A 23,064-nucleotide genomic window follows, 5' to 3' on the forward strand; every position below is an offset into this window, starting at 1 on the left:
AGGCCCGTCAGGAGGAGCCTGGCGGTGGTCCAGGGCCCTGATGCGCTTGTAAACACTTTCCCATCCACATGCCTCGTCTTGCTGCCTCTGCTTGTGCAAACCCCGTGGCCACTTACATTCTTCCTTGTGGGGCGGGGCTCCGTGACCCGGCTCCAGCGACCCGACTTCTCAACAGAGGGGACATTTCTCAAGGAGCCATTGCCAACAAACAGCACCTTAGTTTATTGCTTCTTGCTAAGGGCACTTAGGTAAGATCAGGGAAGATGAATGCGTCTGCAGGCCCCTCTGGATTTGCCCCTGCGGAGGTCGTTGCAGGACTTCTGTTGTGCCGTATCGTCCTGGGACTTGCTGTGCGTGCAACCTTCTCCCCTCGCTGTGCCCTGGGTCTCCTGGACCTGGATCGGGCCTGATCCGTTCTGCATCTCAGCCCCATGGATCTACTTGTGTTTTCATTCACAGCCAATACTGCTGACCTACTAATGGTTTAGGAAGTGAGTTACAGCCTTGCCACCCTCTGAAATCATTTTCACCTCCAAGTGAAATCATGGTTAGTGCTGGCGCTGGATGATGCAGGTGTTTTGACCTAGGAAGGCAGCCATCAAGCTTATTAAACCTTTAAGCGTGTGCGGTTGTAGCTCCTTTGAGGACGCACATTCCTTGATGCCTATGTAGACAGCCACCGGGGCCACCAGCAAAGTGGGTTGAAATTGTTGTTTCAAATGCAGATATTCTAAAAGCCAAAGGCAGAGGATTGATATGTTCTTAGAAACTCTCTGGGGAGACCTAGGTAAACAAAACTGCTAACGCTGAAGGGATGAAGGGGGTATTAACAGACCTCAATCACTAATTGTTACAAAACGTTACCAATACTTTATACCTTAAAAGGCGCGTTTTGGGCACTACTCTCAAGCAAAATGTTCTTTCCTTGGTGTTAGGAGCCTGATTCTGGTCCCTTGTCGCTGATGCTACTAAGATTTATTGATGCGGGTGATGCATCATTCCTGGCTCTGCAGGGGGTGCCAGAGGCCCCCGGGCGGGGCTCCTGCTGGGTGGGTTCGTCTCCTTTCCAGTTGGAGCCGCCAGGACCCCATGTGACTGAGACTTCTGCGGTTTTCTGTGCCTTCAGGAGACAGTGGGGGTCATTCTTGAGGTGGCCAGGAGGACTTGAGGGGGTGGCGGGTACCATCCTGAGCAATGGGAAGAGGAGTCCACGGTGAAACAACGGGCGGGAGTGTGGGGAGGGCTCAGGTCTCCGCGGGCGAGGTTCGTCAGGGGGCCCCGGAAACCCCTCGGCGAGGGCATGTGTGCGCAGAGGACGGCTGTTCTGTGGATAGGAAGAGCAGTGGGATACCCCGCTCTTCCTTCCACCCTGAACCCTTGTTGTGTGAGAAACTGGGAGTCTTTAGACACTGGAGTCACGCTGGGCCTGGGGAGGTGCCTGCGCCCCAGGATGACTGGGAGCCAGCAGCCTAGGGCGGGTGAACCCATGTGCTGTCCCTCCCGTGCCCCAGGGCGTGTGGTGACCTCTGCCTTGCCCTGCCTGGTGCCTGGAGTGGGCTGGGATTCGTGCGTGATGAGTCATGCTCGTGTGTGTGTGTGTGTGTGTGTGTGTGTGTGTGTGTGTGTGTGTGTGTGTGTGTGTGTGTGTGTGTGTGTGTGTGTGTGTGTGTGTGTGTGTGTGTGTGTGTGTGTGTGTGTGTGTCTGCTGTGATGAGTGATGGTGAGACCGGAGGAGGGGAGCCCACAGAACGTCTCGGGTCCTGGGGAAGGTGGGAGCCGGGCCTGGGGGCTCCTGGTTGGGATCAGCTGCCGTCAAGAGCTGCCTGCAGGATGAACCCTTTAACTCAGAGCAGGAGAAGGCCTCCCTGAAAGGGAGCTGTCGTTGGGCCTTCTGCGCTGCCCTGAGGCTGCACATGCCTCTTTACCCAGCGCCTGCGATGCCCCCGTGTCCACCTGGGGCTCTGCCTGCCCACAGGCACCTGGTGCCAGCTTGGGGGAGCTGCCAGCTCTGTGTGGCGTGACCCTGTGGGCTGGCCTGGGGCTGCTTCCCTCAGTGGATGTCAGCTTCTGGAGGCCCTGTTGGGTTATTTTACAGCCTCAGTCCCCCTCAGTATTTTTTTTTTTATAAATTTATTTATTTTTGGCTGCATTGGGTCTTCGTTGCTGCACGCGGGCTTTTCTCTAGTTGTGGCGAGTGGGGGCTACTCTTCGTTGTGGTGCGTGGGCTTCTCATTACGGTGGCCTCTCTTGCCGCGGAGCATGGGCTCTAGGCATGCGGGCTTCAGTAGTTGTGGCGCGTGGGCTCAGTAGTTGTGGCTCGCAGGCTCTAGAGTGCAGGCTCAGTAGTTGTGGCTCACGGGCCTGGTTGCTCTGTGGCATGTGGGATTCCCCCAGACCAGGGCTCGAACCCATGTCCCCTGCACTGGCAGGCGGATTCCCAGCCACTGTGCCACCAGGGAAGCCCCACCCTCCCTCAGTATTGATAAAGATTTAAGGGCCAGACTGGTGTGCGCCTGAAACTCTCTTTCCTTTTCTCCAGTCTTCTCCCCTTTTCCCTCGTACTTCCAAGGTACCAGTGGAAAAAGGCAAACGGAGGGGGGGTGGTCCATCACCCCACAGAGATGGGCACGTCCTCTGCGTGGGAGTCTCCACCGCAGCACGTGTGGGACCTCTGCTGAGCGGGCAGCGCGGTCAGTGTGGGGCGAGGGCCCTGGAGGGGCGAGGATGCAAGTAGCACACTCCGGAAGGAAGGCTGAGGGGACAGCCTTTGAGGGGGCCCTGCTGAGGAGCCAGGGACCCCGACGAGGTGGGAGAGGACTTGCGGCCGGCGATCCATCTGCTGTTGGAAAGCAAGCTGAAGGCTTCACACTTCTGCAGAATTCTCGTTGGCTGGCTCCCTGGCCAGGGGCCGGAGGCCAGGCCTGAGCCTGCATCCCCACTGGCCGCGTGTGCACAGGCCGCCTGGCACCTCCCGCCTCGTGAATGCTCAGCTCGCGTTTGTCAACGTGAAACACTCCCCTGACGGTCTGTTTACATTTTTTCTTCAGACTGTCTCCTTGTAGAGAGCACAAAGGTAGACGACCTCGGGGTCTACCCTAAGGGGAACAGTTCCCGACACGCTGGCCGCGGCTCCTTGGGCCTTTATTTTTTCTCTCGAGTGGCGGTTTCACTGGTCAGTGAAGGGGATAGACCGGTCACCTGTGGCATCCTCCCGCATCGCTGGTCCGGACGGTCAGTGACCTTGCACAGAATCGCTGAAGCCCAGCTTTTTCCGAGCAGAGTCTCTCTTGTGAGCGTGGCTGCCTCTGAGACCCCCGCGCCTCCAGCCTCCCTTCCTCCCGGGCACGCTCAGCGCAGGGAGTGGCCACCTCTGCTGAGTGTCTGAGGGCAAGATCCAGCCTGCTTCTGGTCTTGGACCCCTGGGGACCCTGGAGAGGAGCCCTGCCCTGCCGTGGGAGGGAGGAAGGGTCCCCTGTCCTGCAGCACGCCACCCCGCCGTGACCTTCGAGCCCTCCCCGTGGCCGGCGCCGTCCACAGACCCCCTCAGGCAGGGGCAGGGAGGCCCCCGTGTAAAGGTGGGAAACGACGCCAGGGCCCCTCCCCTGCCCACCCTTCCCTGCCACGTGCCAGGAAGGGGTGCTTCCACCCTCCATAACAGCACAGTCACTCCAGGGGCCTGAGCTGCTCCCAGGGACCTAGGGCCACGGAGCCACAGCCTGAGTTCAAATCACAGCCCCGGTGATTCTGGAGACTGGTCTCAAGTGGCCATTCAGGACGTCTGGACAACCCAGCAGTGGAATTTCAATTCCAAGGCCTCTCTCCCTTTCCCCTTCCCTTCCTTCTCCCTTCTCCCCATCTCTCTCTCTCTCTCTCTCTCTCTGAATTATAGCACGCAACATAAATATTGAGCATAGTTCAGAAAGTGATGACCGCCTGCTTCTTTCATGAGAACAGAAAGGCTTTAAGGTGAAACATGGAGAGTTGAGATGAAATGAGGAAGAAGAGGCCACGGAATTTCATTCCTCAGCTGTCTTCCAGAGTAGAGGTGTGGTCCGTCTAAGGACTGAGGACTGGGGGATTCCTGTCCTGTTGGAACAGCACAGGTGTCCTCCAGAAGGACCAAAGCCGCGGTGACGTTTGCAGCCCGTCTCCTGGGCTGGGACCCGCTGGCGGCTGCGCGCACTCCCAGCCCCTCCTGGAAGGGAGCGGCCTGTGCCCCCCACCCCGACAAGCGCCCTCTGCACCCCCCGACAAGCGCCCTCCGCGGGCGCGGGCTCCCCTGAGGACACACCCTCTTTACCCCAGGTGAAGTGCTACCACAAGAAGTACCGCTCGGCCACCCGAGACGTCATTTTCCGCCTGCAGTTTCACACGGGGGCCGTTCAGGGCTATGGACTTGTGTTTGCAAAGGAGGATTTGGACAACGCCAGCAAAGGTGAGGTCCCTGCCCCGAGTCCAGACTGGGGGTGTGGGCAGTGGACCCTCGGCGGGCGACCCCCGGCGGCCTCGTGTGTTTCTTTCACTGTTCTCCCCCGCTCCACCCGTAAGTCAGCCTATTGACAAAATCATTACCAGTCTCACAGAAGACTGGCAACTGGCCCAACAAAGAAAAATGTCTAGAGACACGGTGAAACTACTGATACTTCCTCTGTCATTGGTGCGCTGTTGGAGATTTGGGAAGGGGGTTGTCCTGGTTGGAATATAAGGACAAAATTCATCCACCCTTTCCCGTCTCATTGTCTCCAAATTTGTTGACATAAGATTTCTTTTTTAGATGACCGTTTTCCTGATAATGGGAAGATTGAGTTGGTCTTCTCAGCCACTCCTGAGAAGATTCAAGGTGGGTAGAATGCAGAATGCTGGGGGGCAGGATGCGGACCTGGTTGGGTGATGCACATGCTGGGGCCTCTGTCTGGCTTCCCACCTCTGCACATAATTGGAAATATAATATATTTTAAAAAATAATAGGATACTAGACAGTGGGAGGGCATTGCCTTAGAGACAGTAGGGCCCAGGTGGGTCAATAAGACCCCAGAGATGGTGTGACTCGCCCAAGGAAGGGCCCAGAACCTTAGGACTGGGGCCGTGTCTTGATGCCCTGTTTACTTCTCCCTCAACAAACGGCCACATGTTTTTAAAGAGGATTAGAAATGTAGCAGACTGCAAATATTTATGAGCAAAACAGACTCTCTCCTTTCTTCTAAAAATACATTTAAAGAGAAATCAGTCCCTTTATCGTGAAGGCAAATGGTTCATTTCCATCACCAAGGTCCATACTCGTGAAAGTTTTAATTCAGTTTTTAATAGCTGTGGAAAAGAAGCACCCTACTTCTGTGCCCAGTGCCATAGATTTAGGCATGAACAGTTAAATGCAAGGCTGTGGGGTAAGAACCCTCCTGGCATCCTCAGAATGATCAGGGAGCCTCGAGGGAGGGCCCAAACCTGGCCCTCCCGTCCACCTGCCCTGAGGCCGATCCTCTGGGGGCCTCTGGGTCCTTGACCTGCCAAGCCATCCGGGTGGTCCCTTAGTGCAGAAACAGCGCCCAGAGCCCCGTACCCGGTGGATGGAGGACCAATGTTCGCCTTTCCTTTCTGCCAAGCGGTGTTCACTGTTGTTGAGTTCATCCCGAATGGTGCACAGCAGCTCTGATTACTGGAGGGCTTGTGGGAGAGGGCGTGGATCTGAGCGCTGGGCTTGGGCACTCAGAAGCGGGGGCTCCTCTGCCTCATTGCTGGCAGACGCCCAGAGGCGCCGGATTCTCTCTAACTGACGCCTGTTGCCCCTGTCCCACCGCCCTGCAGGGTGTGAACATTTGCAAAACGACCACGGGGTGATTGTGGACTTCAACACGGCAGACCCGCTGATCCGCTGGGACTCGTACGAGAACCTGAGTGCAGACGGTGAAGGTGAGTCTGGTTACCTTGTGTCAGTTACCAGAGAATAGGGCCCAGAAAAAGCAGCCTGTTCACGTTTAGATCAGAAATCTCCTTGCAGTCTGCTTGGAGGCTGGGAACCCTGCCGTCCAGGACCCCTGCCGCTGTGAGTCTGAGGGCACTCGTGAGAATCAGGCTTGGTTTTATTTCTGTTTGCTCATTACACTGGTGTCCTGGTTGTATGGCTGCATCATTTAATCTCTGTTTTTGTGAGCCTGTCTCTCCCAAACATATTCTCTCCTGGCCACGGGATACGCAGTTTGGGTCACAAGTATCATGAAGGAGGAAAGGAATGAAGGGTGGCATCTGCCAGGTTTACAGAAAGAAGCCCCCGGAGGCTGATTTCAAAGAAGAGGGATCAGTCTTCTTCCAGGCGCTTGAGAACACTGGCCTTTCATCTTTTTCAACCACCAATTGAGAACAGACCTGATTTGGGAGAGAAAAATCAAAACATTTTTGTCCAATTACTTTCGTCCAGACATTAAATAGCTAGAAGCGAGTCTTGTGGCGGTAACTCCGCTGGTGCCCATCTTTGTGCATCTCTGGGCTGGCAGGGGCTGGCGGCTGGGGATGTCTGCGGTCCACGCCAGGGGCCACGAGGCTCCTCTACTTGTCCGCATGGGGTGTCTGGGCTCGTGTCAGTACTTTTGTGGTGCAGACCCTCCTGCTGTCTGGAGGTGAAGCCCGCGCCACTGTTGTACTTCAGGCACGGTTTCTAAATGCCGGCTGCGTGTTTCACAGCAGGGGTGGCCCCTGCCTGTGTCAGGTTTCATCAGGTCTCATCACCTGACTGCTCCCTTGGAGTCCCTGTCAAGCATCTGCACGTACCTCTGAGCACTGGTCCAGTGCCTGGTCCATCCACCACACTGCCTTCCATCAGAGGGGTTCCCAGTAGCTCTTGATTTTTTTTCTTAGACCTCTCGAATCTACTTTTTTTCAGAATTGAGGTATACTTGATATACAATATTATATAAGTTACAGGTATACAACATAGTGATTCACAATTTTGAAAGGTTATACTCCATTTATAGTTATTATAGAATATTGGCTATATTCCCTGTGTTGTACAATATATCCTGTAGCTTATTTATTATATACATAATAGTTTGTACCTCTTAATTTTCTACCCCTATCTGGCCCCTCCTCAATTGCACTTGATCTTGGTGGAACTCCTGTGGCGTTCCGAGTTCTCATGGTTGTTAAGTGCTGCCTCTGTGGCCCCTGCTGCCAAGGCCCTGCAGACCCTTGCATAGCCACCTTCCAGAAAGCATACACAACTTCCCTCCCATGGAAACATTACCCTTCCTGAAGTTCCCTCCCTTCGCCCAGCTCTCCAGGGCTCCTCGCTGAGGCTGACCTGCATCGGTGAACTCATTCCTGATGCCCTCAGCTCTCACCTGGAGCTTCAGTCCCTTGCGTGGGTCCCTGGAGTAGGGCGCAACTGGGCCCCCAGACCTGCAAAGGCGGGGGCCTTGGCCGGCAGGAAACAGGGTCTCAGCCATGCTTCCATCAGGGCAAAACTCTCTCCAGGGTTTGGTAGCCTACGGAACCGTGTCTTTTGGCTGGAAAATGATGTTGCAGCCCTCTCTTCTATCTGCACTTCCATCCCTGGTCCCTACTGGTTAAAAAAAAAAAAAACGGAAAAAACCACACGCACACAGAAGCATTGACGTAAACTGTATTTGTCTTTGGAAACCCCTGCTGTCCTGGAATGGACCCTCCACAGTGGCCTTCGTCAGGGGCCTTGACCCCCCTGTAATGTCTGAGTGAGGATGTGGACAAATGATTCCAAGTGTCCTGTCGTCACTGTGGAGAGCCACTCCTCTGCTTCCGGCTCTGTGGCCCTGGCGGGGTGATGGGGGTCCCGCTGCCCCATCAGCATTTTGTGGGGCGCTATTTCAAGGACAGAGAAGTTGGGAGGGGTGACGGCAGACAGCGGGGCAGCCTGCCGGAGCCTCTCCTATGCCATTTAGTTTAATCCACATAAGAACCTGTGACCCATTTTAGAGATTAAGGCGGCAGTTCCCAAGAGAAATCAAAAGCTAGACGTTGGTGAGGGGTTCTGGTAGCCTTTCGGGGTTGTGTACTGTTGGTGATCATGGGTGAAGCTGAGTGGGTTGTCGTGTGTTCGAGATCATGCAGGACAGAGACCGTGGAAACGGGACTCAAGTCTGGGCCTCTTTGACCCCAATGCTATTTGGTGCAAACCTCATACTTCCAGCTGAAAACCTGCTGGTCCCTGGGCCAGGGTGAGGCCTGCAGACAGCATTATCCCCTCTAGGCAGTGTGAACAGAAAAGATGTATCTCTAGGGCACTGGGTGGCGAGCTTCCGGACAGATGTGACTGTCTACCCCAGTGGGCTTGACCATCTCCGGGCGCTGCCCTCGGGGCCCCGGCTGCACGGTGAGCCCTGTGCTTGGGGCCCAGGACATGGAGTTGAGCTGCGTTGGGCAGCCCCACTTGCGTCGGGTGACAGGACAGGGCAGCGAGCGCTGTTCTGTGTAAAGACACCTTACTGACTCTATATTGGTGGTTCATTAACATCAAACTCCTGGCCGGCAGCATGTAACTGATGCCTGAGCAGAGCTGATCTACACCCATGTTTCCTCCATAAGGCACCTCGTGGCCTCCGGCTCTGAGGAACATTACTTCAGCACTTTGCTGGGGGGCCACTTTACATAGAAAAAGCACCAACAAAGTGCACAGAAATGCAACAAGTGTGGCATGAAATAGGCCTGGAGAAGGCCACTTTATGGTGTGAGAGCTGAAAGGAGAAGGCAGGGGTCCCTTTGTTCCACCACAGCTACGAGCCTGTGTGTGGGACCCTGGAAACTTCTACCACTCTGTGCATGTCAGTGAGTGACCACGGAAATGCTGTGTGTATTGATTTGAGGGTTACAAGTAAGGAATTCTTAGTGAGCAGGTGAATTTTCAGGTATGGAATCGTGAATGATGGGAGTTGGCGGTACTTACTGTTTCTGTTCCTTTTGTCCCTCCCACGGGGCTAAGTCCTCTGCGCCCGGGGACCACAACCGGCCTGTCCCAGGGAGGTCTAAGAGTCACAGCTCTGCCCCAGCTGCCTGCGTTTGGTTTCCTGCCTCCCTGCCTGTGCTGTGTGGCCTCGGACAAGTTCCTGTGTCCTTTCCTCCGCTGCACAGTGGGAATAGTGTAGCTCCAGAGCTGCTGAGAGGATGCAGTGAAATGATCCGCATGAGGCGCTGAGCACATCCTTCAGACGACGGGGTCCTATAAACAGTCTTATCCCTTCCTCTGAAGCCCGGAGGTTGATGGAGACCCTGGTCTAACAGGAGGTCGGTGAAGGTGTGTGGCACCCTGAGACGTGGGCGAAGCACGTGTCTGTCTTCCCCTGCGCTGTCAGGTGACAGCACAGCATGGCGACACCAAGTGGGGCCTTGCTCTCGGCTCTGGTGACTTTTCTGTTCCACCCAGAAACGTGTCTGTTCCCGTCTCTCACCTTGGTGCTGACGCTGCTCAACGATGAATGTCGCTGCTGCTACAACTTCGTGTGGCACAGGGCGCGTTGCGCCAGCAGGCTGTGATGGCTGGGGGGGTGCCCACCGCACTGCACGGGTCCCTGGACTCGGGGTGCCACGCCCAGAGGCAGTGTTGGCCCCCCGCTGGAGGCCGGGGGTGATGCAGGACCACAGCGAGCTAGCAAAGCAAGTGCCCACAGCCCTGCTCCTGTCTCCCACGAGGCCTGCGGCTCTGGCGCTGCGCTCCCGCTCTTCCTCTCTCGCTCGACGAGGCACGTCCTTGTCTGAAATGGCCTATCTTAATTAGATCGGCCTAGAGATAACCCCAGCTCATACGTTTTTCCTTTTTCACGCGTCTCATATTTCCTTAGGGGCTGCCGTGTTTCTGATGCTGTGATGAGCTCAGGGAGAGAAAATAAGCAGACCTCACGGGGAAGACATACGTGTGTGTGTATTTGTGTATGTATGTGTGCACGTGTGTGTGCGTGTGTAGTGTGTATATGTGAGTGTATGTATATATGTATGTGTGTGCATATATGTGTGTGTATATATGTGTATGTGTCTTGTGCATTTAATATACGTGCTGTGTATGTGTGTTCATGTGTACATGTGTGTGTTGATGTGTACGTGTGTGTATGTGTGCGCACGTGTGTGTATGTGTACCTATCTCTCTGTCTACCTCAGCAGTGGCCAGAAGATGCCCCGTGTACCGTGGGAGGACTAGGTACCAGGAATTAGGGAAGACGGAAGAGAAGCAGCTACTCAGCCTGTGTATTCGAGGGAGACGCAGGAAGAAGATGGCCCTTGCAGGAAGGGGTGCGGGAAGGGGGCGTGGGAGAGCCCGGCGTTCGCCTGCCTCATTGCAGGCATGCTGCAGGAAGCCGCAGGCGCTGGGTGAAGGGAGGTGTCAGGGCCCGGACAGGAGGGCAGCAGTGAAGAGGCTTCTGGAGGCCCTGGACTCGGGTGTGGCTCTGGGTGGGCAGTAGGCGGTTTTCTATTTAGGAGGTAGATGACGAAGACTCTCCGCCAGATTCAACTCAGGGGTTGGGGCAGGGAAGCTTCCAGAACAGCCCACGTTTGGGCATGAACCCTTGCTGTGCCCCGCTTTCCTCTGTTCCTGGCTTTAACCAATGAATGAGTTTCTGGCCACCGGTAAAACTCGTGGATCCAAGGTTGCATAGACGGGGGCCACCGTCCCCCAGGTTTTGGCTCTGCTATTTCACGTTGCTACCTTATAAACATCCTGTAGTTCAGACTCGGCCTCCCAGGTGACCACAGTTGTCCCAGAGCTTCGTGGGGGCTGGTTGCAGGAGAGGGAGACTTAGATTTCTCACCAGCTTCACAGTAAGACGCAGTCCTCTCACTCTCCCATGCAGGACGCTCTGCAGAGCCTGAGGCAGTTGGCCTGCTGGTGAGGACAAGTTGGGTCAAGAAGCGGCTGGCCGCGGGTGTGTGCAGAGTTAGAAGTGCCAGAGCCAGTTGTGACATTCAGGTGTTGCCATTTTGAAAATGGATTTGAAAGCAGTTCTTCCCAGAAATTGTGGTTGGGTGTTGAGATTTGGAAAAGCAAAGCAAGCTTTGGCGACTTAGCAGAAGGAGGGTCCACTGGCATCTGGCAGATCAGACCTTAGGTCCTGGATCTGCCCTGTGTCCGAGGCCAGGCTCCCCGCTAGCAGAATGGGAATGCTGTTGGCTGAGCTTCCAGAACTTAGGGGCTGCCTCCTCAGTGTACACGTGTGTATGTGTGTGTGTGCACACGTGTGTGTATCTGTCATCAGTGTCTGGCCACGGCCACCACTCACTGAATGCCTCCACTCTCTGTATCCAGACTGAGAAGAATTTGCTTAGATGCTTAGATCCTGCGCCCAGCCAGACTTTTCCAAGCGTTGCTTGCTTTGACGGTTTAGAGCAGAGTAACGGCGTTAACCCAACCCACGCTGTGTCAAATGCTGATGGCATTTGCCAGTTTAGATGGATGAGGTGGGCCTCTCTCTCAGACCTCAGCAAGCACCCTCCTTGTGCTCTCTTGATTTACAGCCTCCGACCCCCTGGCCTGGCCAGGTCCCCTTCCAGGTGTGAACCCCTGACCCAGAGTTAATCCTCCCTTGATAAGGGATTTCAGGCAGCAGTTGGGATGGAGGGCAGTGGCTTCATCTTATCTGAAATGCAAGAGTCTCACCGTCTGTGCTAAGAACCATAAAGTCCTTCGGGTGTTAGCTTTTTGAAATGGATTGGATCCTGTCAGAAGAGTTAAGTGCGATGTCAGAAGCTGTTAATGAGTCCTGACCGGCCCTGAGCTGCCATCTCAGAATCCATTGCTTTTCTAGCCCAAGTGGTGTCAGAGAAATCAACTCAGAATTCATGTCGTCCTGGACGAGTTTGCATGAATTAGCCCGTGTCAGTCTCCCAGGGATGGCTGGAAGCATTAAGTAGCATTACCCCAGGACAGACAGTGAACAGAGGCACTGAGAGTTGCCTTGATTTCACCGGGGTCCTTGGCCCCCTACTTGCCCCCATCCCTCGGGCTGTGGGACCCACCGCAGGAGTGAGCGTGTCCTGTGCTCTGGGGCAGGGTTCTGAAAGGCAGGTGGCTGTTGACCTGCCCGCAGCTCCAGTACTTCCCTAGACTCCGGCCAAGTGCATGTTTATCCTGCTCTCACTTTCCTCCTGCCTTTTATGACCGGCGTCGGCATCGCCCCTGCCCTTTGATGCTGCACCTGCTTTAGCGGCAGGCACCCAGGGATCCCCGCCCGTGCCCTGCATCCCGTCTCTGGAGCACTCTGTCACTGGCGCCCTGCCTTGGGGACCAGCAGCTGATGAGTTCTGACTGCCAGTGGGTTCTCTGAGAGATGAAACTAGAAGTGGGCCCGACCCCCTGGTTTCCCTAAAACCCCAAGCCACACAGCTTCTGCATGAGAGTGAACTCAGAGAGTGTGTACATGTGACGTGGTGAGGGGTTTGTTTCCTGTCCCCTTCTTTAAAAGCTCTTGCAGACCCACTTTTACCAAGTTGCATCTCAGTCGAGCCCCTCCCGGCTTGCCCTTCCACCTCCCTCCCAGCCTGGACAGTGGCACGTTGGCTGCGTGAATTAAGCTCAGATCAAACCTGCTGAATTTCCTTCTGTGTCCTCCGTGGGGAGAACTTCCTCAATAACGGGCAGGATTGCAGTCTTCCCTGCAGAGCCTGCAGGTGCATTTCTGCCAAGGCAGGGCGCAGGCATTTTGGCAGTGTCACCAATATGGGAATGACTCCAGACTTGAAGTTATTTGACAACCAGAACCAAAAGCCTGAGAGAGAAAGGGGCTGAGATGCAGGTACTGTGAGTGTCCCGCTCCCCAACACATGCACGCATCCCCTCCTCCTTCTGTCTCTTGCCTGACGTGGTTGCAGTGTCACCCTGCCTCCCGTCTCTTCAGACTTTATACCAAATGTAGGGGGTGGGCTTTCAGATCCCACGTACGTGACTTTATCACACGCTCCCTTTGGAAAGGGCTGCAAATTGGAGCGGACCCAGGGGTCCTCAAGAGGGAAAAGTTCCCCATGAATGAAGGGAAAAGGGAGGTGTTTTGTAAGAAGGGGCAGCTGGGAAAATCCTTTATGTTGTCTCTGTAGAGACAGTTATCACATGCCTATTCCTTTTAAAAAAATGGGTCTCTGCCATTTACTGTGATGCTCTCTTGGCGATGGTATTGATAGTGGCAATGAGGGTGTTCCTGGGGTCAGACTCTATGTCCTGTAGCTCTAGGAGTCCAAGCAGGTACTTCAGGAGGGGCTGGAGGGAAAGCATGGGCTTCCAGAGGGAAAGGAGTTTTGGAAGGAGTGGGGCGGGGGCAGAGGTACCTCTCCCGGCCTCGTGGTGGGCAGCTGTCCCTCTGGGGCCTGGGGCCGGGTCTGGCCAGGCAACTGTCACCACTTTCTAATTGCAGAACATTTCTGTTAGCCCCGAATGAAACCCTGTGCCCACTGGCAGTCACTCCCCAGCCCTCCTCTTCCAGCCCCAGGTGACCTCGTCTTCCTTCTCTATGAATTTCCCTCGTCTGGACATTTCACACAAGTGGAATCATGCAATGTGTGGCTTTTTGTGACAGGTGTCTTTCACTTTGCCCGATGATTTGAGGGTTCATTCATTTTGTTTCGGTACTTCACTCCTTTTTTATGGCCGAATAATGTTCCAAAGTGTGGCTAGACTGCATTGTGTTGATTCATTCATCAGCAGGTGGGCATGAGGGTTATTTCCACCTTTTGGCTATTGTGATTAATGCTGCTGTGAACCTTCTTATACATGTTTTGACCTTGGGCTGTTCCTATACTGCCAATCTTTTCTACTACTTTGTGAAATTTCCACTTCTTTTAGTCCCAGTTGGTTGTCCTTTTCTGGATATTCCTTCTGTCTTTATGGGTCTCACACCAGGAATCACACCGAACGTTCTGCAGGTCTCCTGTCCCACTTTGCCAACTACTCCCAGGAACATTCGGGAACCCACCAAGTCTTTTTCTGTATCAGTTATGTAACCCCATGCACAAAATTCCACCTCTGTAGCTTTGAAAGGTTTGAGGCCTTTCAAAACACTGAGCCACAGAGCTCCCTTTTGGCCACACATCAGCAGAGTGTCACAAGACCATGTTGTTTCAGGAGAGGTTGACACTAACAGCCTGAATGGGCTCTGTGTGATGGAAACCCACAGGTGGGAACAGAGGGCCCATGACAGTGTTTGGGCGCGAGTACTCAGAGGCCGTCAGCAGCACAACTGCCAAGATCTGAAGGTCACGCTGGTGCCGGTTGCCATGCATTCATGGAGGCTGTCGTGGTTCATTTGTGAAGCTGCCGTCAACATGAGGAAAACCCACCCTGCGCCCCACGCGGTGGAAAATGAGCCCCACGAAAGGCCGGGCTTCTTTTGACACACAACTAGTCATGCAGCTGCGTTCTGTTAGAAATGGAGAAAAGAGACCACTGGCCGGTGTACAGCTGTTTCTGTCTCTTCCTCATTGTTGGTACCTTATTCTGTGGGTTTTTTCACACGGTTGTCAGCTTTGGGATGCAGAGGTCTGATTTTAAGACTCTCTCCTGTAGAAGGCTAGGACCTCCCCCCACTCTGGACATGACCTTGGCTACAGCACGGCCAGGCCCCATTTGTCTCAGTCCTCAAACCAGATCTTTCAGATTTCCGTTTCTAATGTCTTTTCTTTTGATGTGAATTCTTTGACGAAAAGTATTGTGTGATCAGTTAGTCACTTCCTTGATTGCAGTGACAGTGTTATTTGCAGAGTGGGCACAATGATGTCAGTTCCCTCGACAGGAACAGGGGTTGGTCAGGACCCTTTGCCGAACACCAAACTGAATAGACCTTCTTGCACAAGCAGTGCATTGTGTTCCGCAATAAAAGAGACGCTTTCTCCTGAGCACAAACATAACCTGTGCCTTGATGGCCGTTTGGGGGGGTTTGTTGGAGAAATCTGTGTCTGGGACCTGCTGGCTATGTCCCATCTCCCCACCTCAGGCTGATTGGGTGGTGACGTTTGTGAAGGTTCCAGTTGTGCTGTGGGATCCTGAAGGCATCAGAACGGCTTTGCTTGTTTGCTCTGGTGTCTTAGGTTCATTTGAGACTTGGAGCGTCTGGCTGTGCTGTGACCAATATGAGGTCAAAGCACAGGGGTAAACCGTTCGCTGAAGCCCACCTAAGTTGCACATAAAGAGGCCTGAGGTGCAGAGGCGCTGCTGGGCAGTACATGAAGGTCTGGGTGTGCAAGGAATCCCTGAAAGATAGGCGGTGTGCAGTTAACACTGACAGTGAACTTGGCCACATCGAGCTTGAAAGAGAGACACAGCCCCAGGAGATGGAGGGTGTAAAGGCAAAGACTTCCTGGCAGATACGCCGAAGAAAGCAAACGGTGCTGAAACTGTGGTTGGTAAATCCAAGCAGCTTGGTGCTGGCTCCACAGGTCAGCATGTCAGCTGGGGAGGCTTGGAAGGGAACGCTGGTCCGGCCGAGTGGCTCTTGAATAGAAGCCTTTTCCCCGCCTCCTCAGCCTCCAGGGTTCAAATTTCACTAAACCTGATTGCAGGAAACCCCACCCTCGTGTTTACATTGCACTGGCCTTTTTGGGTGGAACCAAAGTCCTTTTCTTAGCTAACAAGATCTTCTACCTTCTGCAGTACCTGGAGAGGGAGGCTGGGTCCCTGCGGGGGGACACATGCCCCCATCCCGGAATGCTGCGTTCTGGGGTTGAAGGCTTTCTTCAGGGTCCAACAGATGTGGGCTGAACAAGCTGCAGGGCTGTCTGGAAGGAAGGTGAGCAGGGAGCATGTGTGTGTGTGTGTGCGTGTGTGTGTACGTGTGTGTGTGCGTGTGCACGGCTTCTGCTAGGCTGCAAAGACCCTCAGTTGAGACCAGAGAGTTGCCAGCCAGGAAAAGTACCAGAGGGATACGATGACACGCCCGGGAGGGGAGAGGGTGTTTGTTGGTAAGTAACGAGCTGAACAGCAGTTTTAACCTGGCAAAAGGGAAAGCCAGGCAGGCCTCCGGGAAGACTGTTTGTTTGCCGTTTAGAGGGGTCTTAGCTGCTTCTGCCCTTGGAGATTCAGTGATGGTTTGAAGTGGGGTTTACGTGCAGAAGCTCGTGGCCGGCTCTGTGGCTGGCTGGCCCAGGTGGCCTCTGAGTGGGCCGCAGGACCTCCTGTTGTCACTGGAGTGCCTGGAAGGGAACCGGCTGCCAAGATAAGTGCCCTCGACAGGATGGCCCGAGCTGGGGTGTTGGTTGGACAGGAGAGGGGCCCCCTTAGGAGTGGTCCTGCCAGCATCGTGTTTGTGTGGCTTGTCTGGGGTATGGTCACTGTGGCCGGGACATGCCTGCTGCCTCCCGCCCTGTGAAGCCCAACGCTCCTTTATCGCAGCATTCCGGGCCTCGCCCAGGGGACCGCCAGGAGTGCTTGGAATCGGTGTGGCTCCAGCTTCCCAGGTGCTGGGCCCTGACATTGGCGCGTCCCTTCCTGGAGAGCCATGTGCCTTTCTGGCTGGAACGCCCCCCCTCCTGCTCTCACTGTTTTTTTCCCAAGAATTTACAGCCTGCCTTGGTTTTAGAAAACATTTACACGGAGCTCGATTTGGCTCCGAAGGGAGCGATTTCCATCTGCCCCCCTGGCAGGCCAGGTGCCACCTCCCCGCCTGGCATTCAGCGGGGTAGTTTTGGGTTCGGGGGGTTCGGGCAGGCGTTTGCTCGCAAGGTATGAGGATGGCACATGCAGAGAAACTCCGTGCTATGTGGAGTTATTTCGGGAACTCGGCCTGAGGAGGGGCTTGGGCCAGGCTCTCACACCCCTGGGGTTCCTAGCAGCTAATCACCATCTTCTGCCTTCTGTTTAGGGGAAAAGGGCACATTTCACCTCACCTGTGACATATCAGTCACCCGTCTGTGCTGTTGTAGACTAAAGGTAATATTCTCAAAGGCCCCAGTGTGGCCATCCTTTCTTAGCTCTCGATATTTTTGGAATAGGAACTAATTCAGTACAAACACAGGGGAGTCTTTAATTAGCACAGAGGCAGAACCCTATTGCAATAAAATAAAAGCAAGCCTCATTTCCTGAGAGGTTATAAATGCTGCAATTATAAATGTCCAAGTGGAAAAAGAGAGAGAGATCTCGGCGTGAGTGACTTGGTGAGACGACAAGGACTCCGCCGAGAGGGACACCGGCCAAGCCTGGGTGTTTCTCCTGATTGTGAAGGTCCTGCAGCCTCCACAGGCCCCCGAGGGAAGAGGCATGCCTGGGACACTTCCAAAGCCACCTGCAGCTCTCTACCTGGCTAGAGGATGTAGAGGGTCACTGACCCCGCTCAGCCCAGCCTCCTGCTCTGGGCCCGTCCCCCTTCCAGCTGCCTTGCTCTGTGGCGGTGCTCCCCATGCCTCAGAGACTGGAACCCCAGGTGCCCCCTCTGCTTGCACACCACCCAGCGGGCACTGAGATGCTCGCTTGCTTCTCAACATCTTGCAGTGCTGGGCTGGTGCTCCAGGGCCCATTCTCAAAATTGAAAGCTGGGCAGTTTGTCGCTGGTTCCACAGCTGGTCAGTCAGAGCCGATGCAGCAGGTCTGGGAGAAACGGTCTCTAACCACTAGGGTGAGGGCCCCGAGATGTGCAGAGGTAAGGAAGGCCCCTGGGTGTGCTTTGGAAGATCCGCCCATGTGGCTGTCGTCCTGCCGCTGAGCCCTGTGGAACGGGGCACAGTTCCCCCGACCGCGCGGGTTCAGCAGAGGCGAGTTTGTGGTGAGCCCACCGAGACGATGCGGAGGCCCTCGGCGTCGCTCAGCTAGCTTACTGCTACCGCTTTTCTCCTCGTGGTTATCGGTCCCAGAGGAAGCTGAGAAGCCGGGCAGATCACGTGGCTCGAACAATGTTATACAGCCGGTGAGAGCTGGAGGTGGGCTGCTTGGCCGGCCGGAGGGCCGCGCTGTGCAGTTTGGGTTATAGAACCTTCAGGTAGGGTTTTGTAAAATTCCATCTTTTACTTGAGATCTCTATTAAAAAGCAATTCTTCAACATAATTCCGAAGTGTAAGGTCAGTCAGGCTGAGTTAAGAATACTCATTAGCGGGACGGCACGAGGCATTCTAATCATTCCCCAGGCCCTGGGCTGGAGGGAACACAGACAGGAGCCCTGAATCACCAGGACACGTGTGGGGATGTGCAGGGTCAGTGTTCTCCCAGCGCCCCCCTGTGCTTTTCCCTTTGTGTTTGGTCTCACCGAATCTCCATGGTGATCCTGGGGCAGACCTCATCAAACACCTGTTGCCCGGCAACTTCTCCAATAAGGGAAGTGAAGCACAGAGAGGTTGAGTGACTCGCGCAAGGTCACACAGCCGCGGGGAGGATTTTTAATTAGGATTCACACCCAGGTGGATTATGCCAGAAAGTCCAGAAGGGGACTGAGGATGTGCACATAAATCGCTCCAGTGAAAAAGTTAAAACAAGCTTTGTGCCACAAGGGGGGCACGAAGGGACCCTGACAACTATCCGGAAGGGGAGAGAGCTCTCACCATCTCAGGGAGTCTAGGAGGAGGAAGGAAGGTTCTGGAAGACAGGGGGAAAGTGGAGGAATTCAAGGCAGCGGGGGCAGGAGCAGAGAGAAAAGGAGATGAGGAGAGGAGGGCGGGGGGTGGGGAGGAGGGGGGAGGCGGACACAGTGCGTGGGGGTGGCCCATTGCACTGTGAGCCTCATTTCGGTCTTGATTTCATGACCTTTTTAAAAATCGAGGTGTAATTTATTGGGTTGGCCAGGAAGTTTGTTTGGGTTTTTTGTAGCCTGGAGAAACCCGAACAAAGTTTTTGGCCAACCCAGTACATACATAAAGTTCACTCTGTTTACTGTGCATCTAGGGGTTTGACTTCCTATCCTGCAGCTCCCACCACAGCTAAGAGGAAGAACACGTCTGTCACCCAAATCATCCCTGGTGCCCCTTTTGTAGCCGCCTCCCCGCCGCGAGCCCAGTGCCCGCCCCCAATCTCTTCCCCCAGGATGTCAGTGGAAGCCTTTGGAGTCTGGCTGCTCGCTCAGTGCTTTGGGTGTAGTTGCAGATGATGGCATCATTTGTCCTTCTTTCTTCTCAGACAGTTTTCCCGGGAAGCCCGCGGCTGGTAGACTCATGGCGTCTGGTATTGGGACATTTTGATGGGGTGAGTTGGTTTAGCTGAGTGGCCTCGAGTAGTGAGTGAGCCGATTGGAGGGACGAGCTGGAGATGGTCCACGTGGGGCCGGCCGCAGGAGGCGGGAGTGACCGACTGCCCAGCAGTCTGCGCCCAGAGGCGCAGCCTGTCTCCTGCTGAGTCAGGGTGGGCGGGGAGCCTTCCCTTTATCAGGGCTCCCTAGGGGCTGTGGGTGCGGTAGGCGGGGACCAAGTGGTGTACGCGGGAGCAGCTCATTAACTGTAAGGACAGAACGCGCAGCCTGCCATGGCTCCTGCTGCCGTAGCCTAGGAAACAGACATAACACTGCCATCATCAACCCGGCAACCTCAAAACACAGGATCCTGTCCCGACAGCGCACCATTTCGGGAGTTAGGAAGGAAAACGGAGTGCTGAAGTAGTTTCTAAGGAGTGTTTGTGTGTGCGTGTGTGTGTGTGTGTGAGAGAGAGAGAGAGAGAGAGGGAGAGGGAGAGGGAGAGGGAGAGGGAGAGGGAGTTAAAAAGAAAACATTTAGGGAAATTCCTTTCCGAAATTAAATTGTTAATTTCACATTAAAGTGGTTGGTCAGGTTTAGAATTCCAGTGTTTTAAAAAAACAGAAAGCATGGATTTGGGAGTAGAGTAGAGGTAGGTTTGAATTCCAGATGATCTATTCAGTAGCCTGTTATTATCTTAAATATTAGCATAACCTCTCTGAGCCTCTGTTTTCTCATCTGTAAGATGGGCTTGTCGATTACTGCCTCACAGGATTGCTTTGGGAATTAAGTGAGGTCCATCCCTGGGGCATGACAGTGTCCCGGCGCATAGGAGGTGCTTAAACAGAGCCTTTGTCTTTAGAGTGTCAGCCCCATTGCAGGAGACGGCTGTTCCCTGCATTCTCTCTTTCTCTGACGATACAAATAACGATTCCTTGCAGCCTCACCTGAGAGCAGCTGTTCCTGGATGCATCCCTTCTTGCAGTCCTGCTCTCTCGTTCTGCCTCTGCTAACCCGTCAGATGCTGTGAAATGTGCCTGCCGCCCTCCGTTTCTTGATCCTCTCCCTGTTCCCCAGGCTGGTTCATCCCAGCATGCAGTCGGGACTGTGCTGAGTATTCCATTTCAATCTCCATAAACAACCAACTAGCAGCCGTGGCAAGTGCTTAGTAAACTCGTGGGACTGTTCCTGGAGAGGAGTTTTCTGTTTTTCTCCGTTGAAGACTTGCAGGGAGGATTCTGTTAGCTCTTTTGAAATGAAAAGTTGCTTTTCAAGCAAACCTTTCACAAAAGTAAAAACATAAGATTCAGAGAGTCAGTATATAGAAGAAAGAAAGATTTCAGCGAGCTTAACGAAGCCCTCAGGTTTGCTCTTTTGTTTGAAATGGATTTTTTGTGTTGGCAGCAGGGCCAGGGGACAGCTGAACTTATTACAGATCAGTTCTACACCTTCTCGGTAGCCGAGTGGTTGGTGTTCGGATGGCGGTGGAGTTGAGATGCTGCCTTCCCTTTGGTTGATTCTTCACACACCTGTGAGCACATACCTGTGAGCACAGGTGGGCATTGGTTAATCTGCGTTCAGCCAGGATGAGAAGGAATGTTTTCGTTTTTTCGTTTTTTAGGTCTGCCTCATTTTCTTTACTTACTTTTGAAATATTTTGGGGGTGTCTCTTTTCCTTCTTGTGAGATAGCCCCCTTTCAAAAGTCGAGTGGGAGTGGGCAGGGAACTGGCACACGGTAGCAGAGCAGGGGCGGCTAGTCTGTGCTGCAGCTTCGCCCCTTAAACGAGGCAAGAATGTCCACTGGCTCTTTTCTTTCTTCTGGTTCTTTTCCAGATGGGAACCTGCCCGGTGTGTCATTCAGCGGAAGCGATCAGAGCCGTAGTTAACATTTGTTTGATTTTTAACTAGGCCCTGGATGCAGGGAAATCATTACCAGAAAACTCACAGGCCTCCTTTTGGAAGGGGCCCTGGGTTCTGGTTGGTGGGGCAGGGATGGCGGGAAGGGACAGGACACAGAGCAAGTGGTCGATCCTGCACTGGACAGGCAAAGGCTCTTGTCCGGCATCTGCAGTGGAAAAGCTGGGGGTCCTGGGCGGGTCACATCTCTATCTGGAGATTGGGGGTCTTCATTTGCAGAATGAGGATTCATTCAATTCCCCCAAACTCCCCTGGAGCTGGAAGCACAAAGTTAAAATGAGTCATTGAAATCTACAAAAGGATGCAAGGGGCGGATGAAGTGAATGCCTCCACCTTCCAGACTTCTTCTGCTGGCCCCGCACTCACCCCAGCTTTGATAGCACTCTGAGCTCCGAGATGGAGCCGAGCTTCACAACCCCAAGCTTCCTTCACCCCAGGGGACCCACCTCCTTTCCCCTGGGAGCCCTTGGTGGTGGCAGTGGGACCCCAGCCCCAGCCGTGCCAGGGATCACAGAAGGGAGTTTGGCTATATCGCTTCTCTGAAAATTACTTTCTGCGTCACTTTTCCAAATCTGAATTAAAAGGGGCACTCTACCATCAATTAAGTCAGGGTGTCCTTAAAGACTGACCAGAGTTTTGGGGGGCTTCATACACCAAGGCTGGAGCTTGTGTCTCATTTTCCATGGAGGGTTTGGCAGTCAGTCAGTCGTGCAGTGACCCCCTCCCCCAAGCCCCCCAGATAACTTTTGTCCCTGGTTGTGATTCTGTTTTCATTGCTCTCACCCTGCAGTTTTCACATGGGGTCTCAGAAAACAAAATACCAGCCCCGTAGGCAAGGTCGCCCTTCTCTAGATGTGGTTTAGAGGCGGGCCATGAGTAGGTGGGTGCACCCCGCCCATCCCTGCAGCTGTGGGGACGAACCTGCTTGGGAAAGTCCATCTTAATGGCAGGAGGATGGAGGAGACGAGAAATGGTAAAGATGCGGTGCCATTGTTATGCACCTACTGTATGCCAGGGCTCTGTCTTGCCCTCATCACACCCCCGGTCCTGTGGCTGCACAGATAGCGTTCAGACGTCCCTCGGGCCTTCGCCCCTCTGTCTGCACATTGGCTCACAATTAGGTTGGCACATTGGGTCACATTTAGGTTTGCATCTTTTGTTTTCTTTGACATTTTGGAACCCACTCGTTGACTTCGGCACCTTTCCAGTCGGGTTGCATTTGAAGGCCCACTCGGTGGGGCTGTGCGGTCTACCTGGGGGAGAGGTTGTTATGATGTCTGGGGAGTGGAGGCCCTGGGGCTGCAGGTGGCCAAGGGCTGTGGGCACTTCTACCTTCAGAAGGTTGGTTAGTTATTTTTAGTCTTTTTACCAGCTAAGACAGCTGAACATCTTTCCAAAATAGCTCCCCAGGCTTTGTCATGTGAGAACAAGCCAGAGCATTCAGTCTGTCAGTACTCGGTGCCCACTGGGTGCCAGGGGCTGGTCCCTAATGCTGGGGATACCACAGGGAGCAAAAAACAAACCCCTGCCCTCCTGGAGCCCACATTCTTGTGGGGGAGACAGTCTGCAGTAGGTCTGAATGTAGGTGTGTGCCACAGACAAACACCCAGCAGGCAGAGAACGGCACGAGCAAAGGCCCTGGGGCAGGTGAGTGCCTGCTGTGGTCTGGGAGCAGCAAGGTGCACAGGGAAGAAATGAGCACAGTCAGGGAATGCCAGGCCTTGTCCACCTTGGAAGGAGCTTTTAATAATTATGGCTACCCTCAGGGCTTCCCCGGTGGCGCAGTGGTTCAGAATCCGCCTGCCAGTGCAGGGGACACGGGTTCGAGCCCTGGTCCGGGAAGATCCCACATGCCATCGAGCAACTAAGCCTGTGCACCACAACTACTGAGCCTCTGCTCTAGAGCCTGCGAGCCACAACTACTGAGCCCGTGTGCTGCAACTACTCAGCCTGCGCGCCTGGAGCCCGTGCTCCGCAACAAGAGAAGCCACCGCAATGAGAAGCCCGTGCACCGCAACGAAGAGTAGCCCCCACTTGCCGCAGCTAGAGAAAAGCCCGCGCGCAGC

At 54.3% G+C, this 23,064-nt stretch overlaps 1 protein-coding gene and 1 long non-coding RNA gene across 7 annotated transcripts in view; both read left to right on the forward strand.

Moving 5' to 3' along the window:
- The window catches only part of TNS3 (tensin 3), a 234,898-nt gene that overhangs the window by 132,160 nt on the left and 79,674 nt on the right, over positions 1 to 23,064 (forward strand). For all 6 annotated transcript variants that reach the window (XM_082471501.1, XM_082471502.1, XM_082471503.1 and 3 more), the window contains 3 exons: positions 4,306 to 4,435; positions 4,775 to 4,840; positions 5,803 to 5,907. In XM_082471501.1, coding sequence (XP_082327627.1) covers positions 4,306 to 4,435; positions 4,775 to 4,840; positions 5,803 to 5,907 — 301 coding nt within the window. The remainder of the gene's footprint in view (positions 1 to 4,305; positions 4,436 to 4,774; positions 4,841 to 5,802; positions 5,908 to 23,064) is intronic.
- Positions 5,914 to 22,791, forward strand: LOC309665373. The gene is made up of 3 exons (XR_014266364.1): positions 5,914 to 15,722; positions 19,031 to 19,096; positions 20,022 to 22,791. It is a non-coding gene; the product is annotated as an uncharacterized lncRNA (long non-coding RNA).

This window comes from Balaenoptera physalus, assembly GCF_965194825.1.
Source record: "Balaenoptera physalus genome assembly, chromosome: 8".
In the NCBI taxonomy this organism is placed as follows: Eukaryota; Metazoa; Chordata; class Mammalia; order Artiodactyla; family Balaenopteridae; genus Balaenoptera; species Balaenoptera physalus.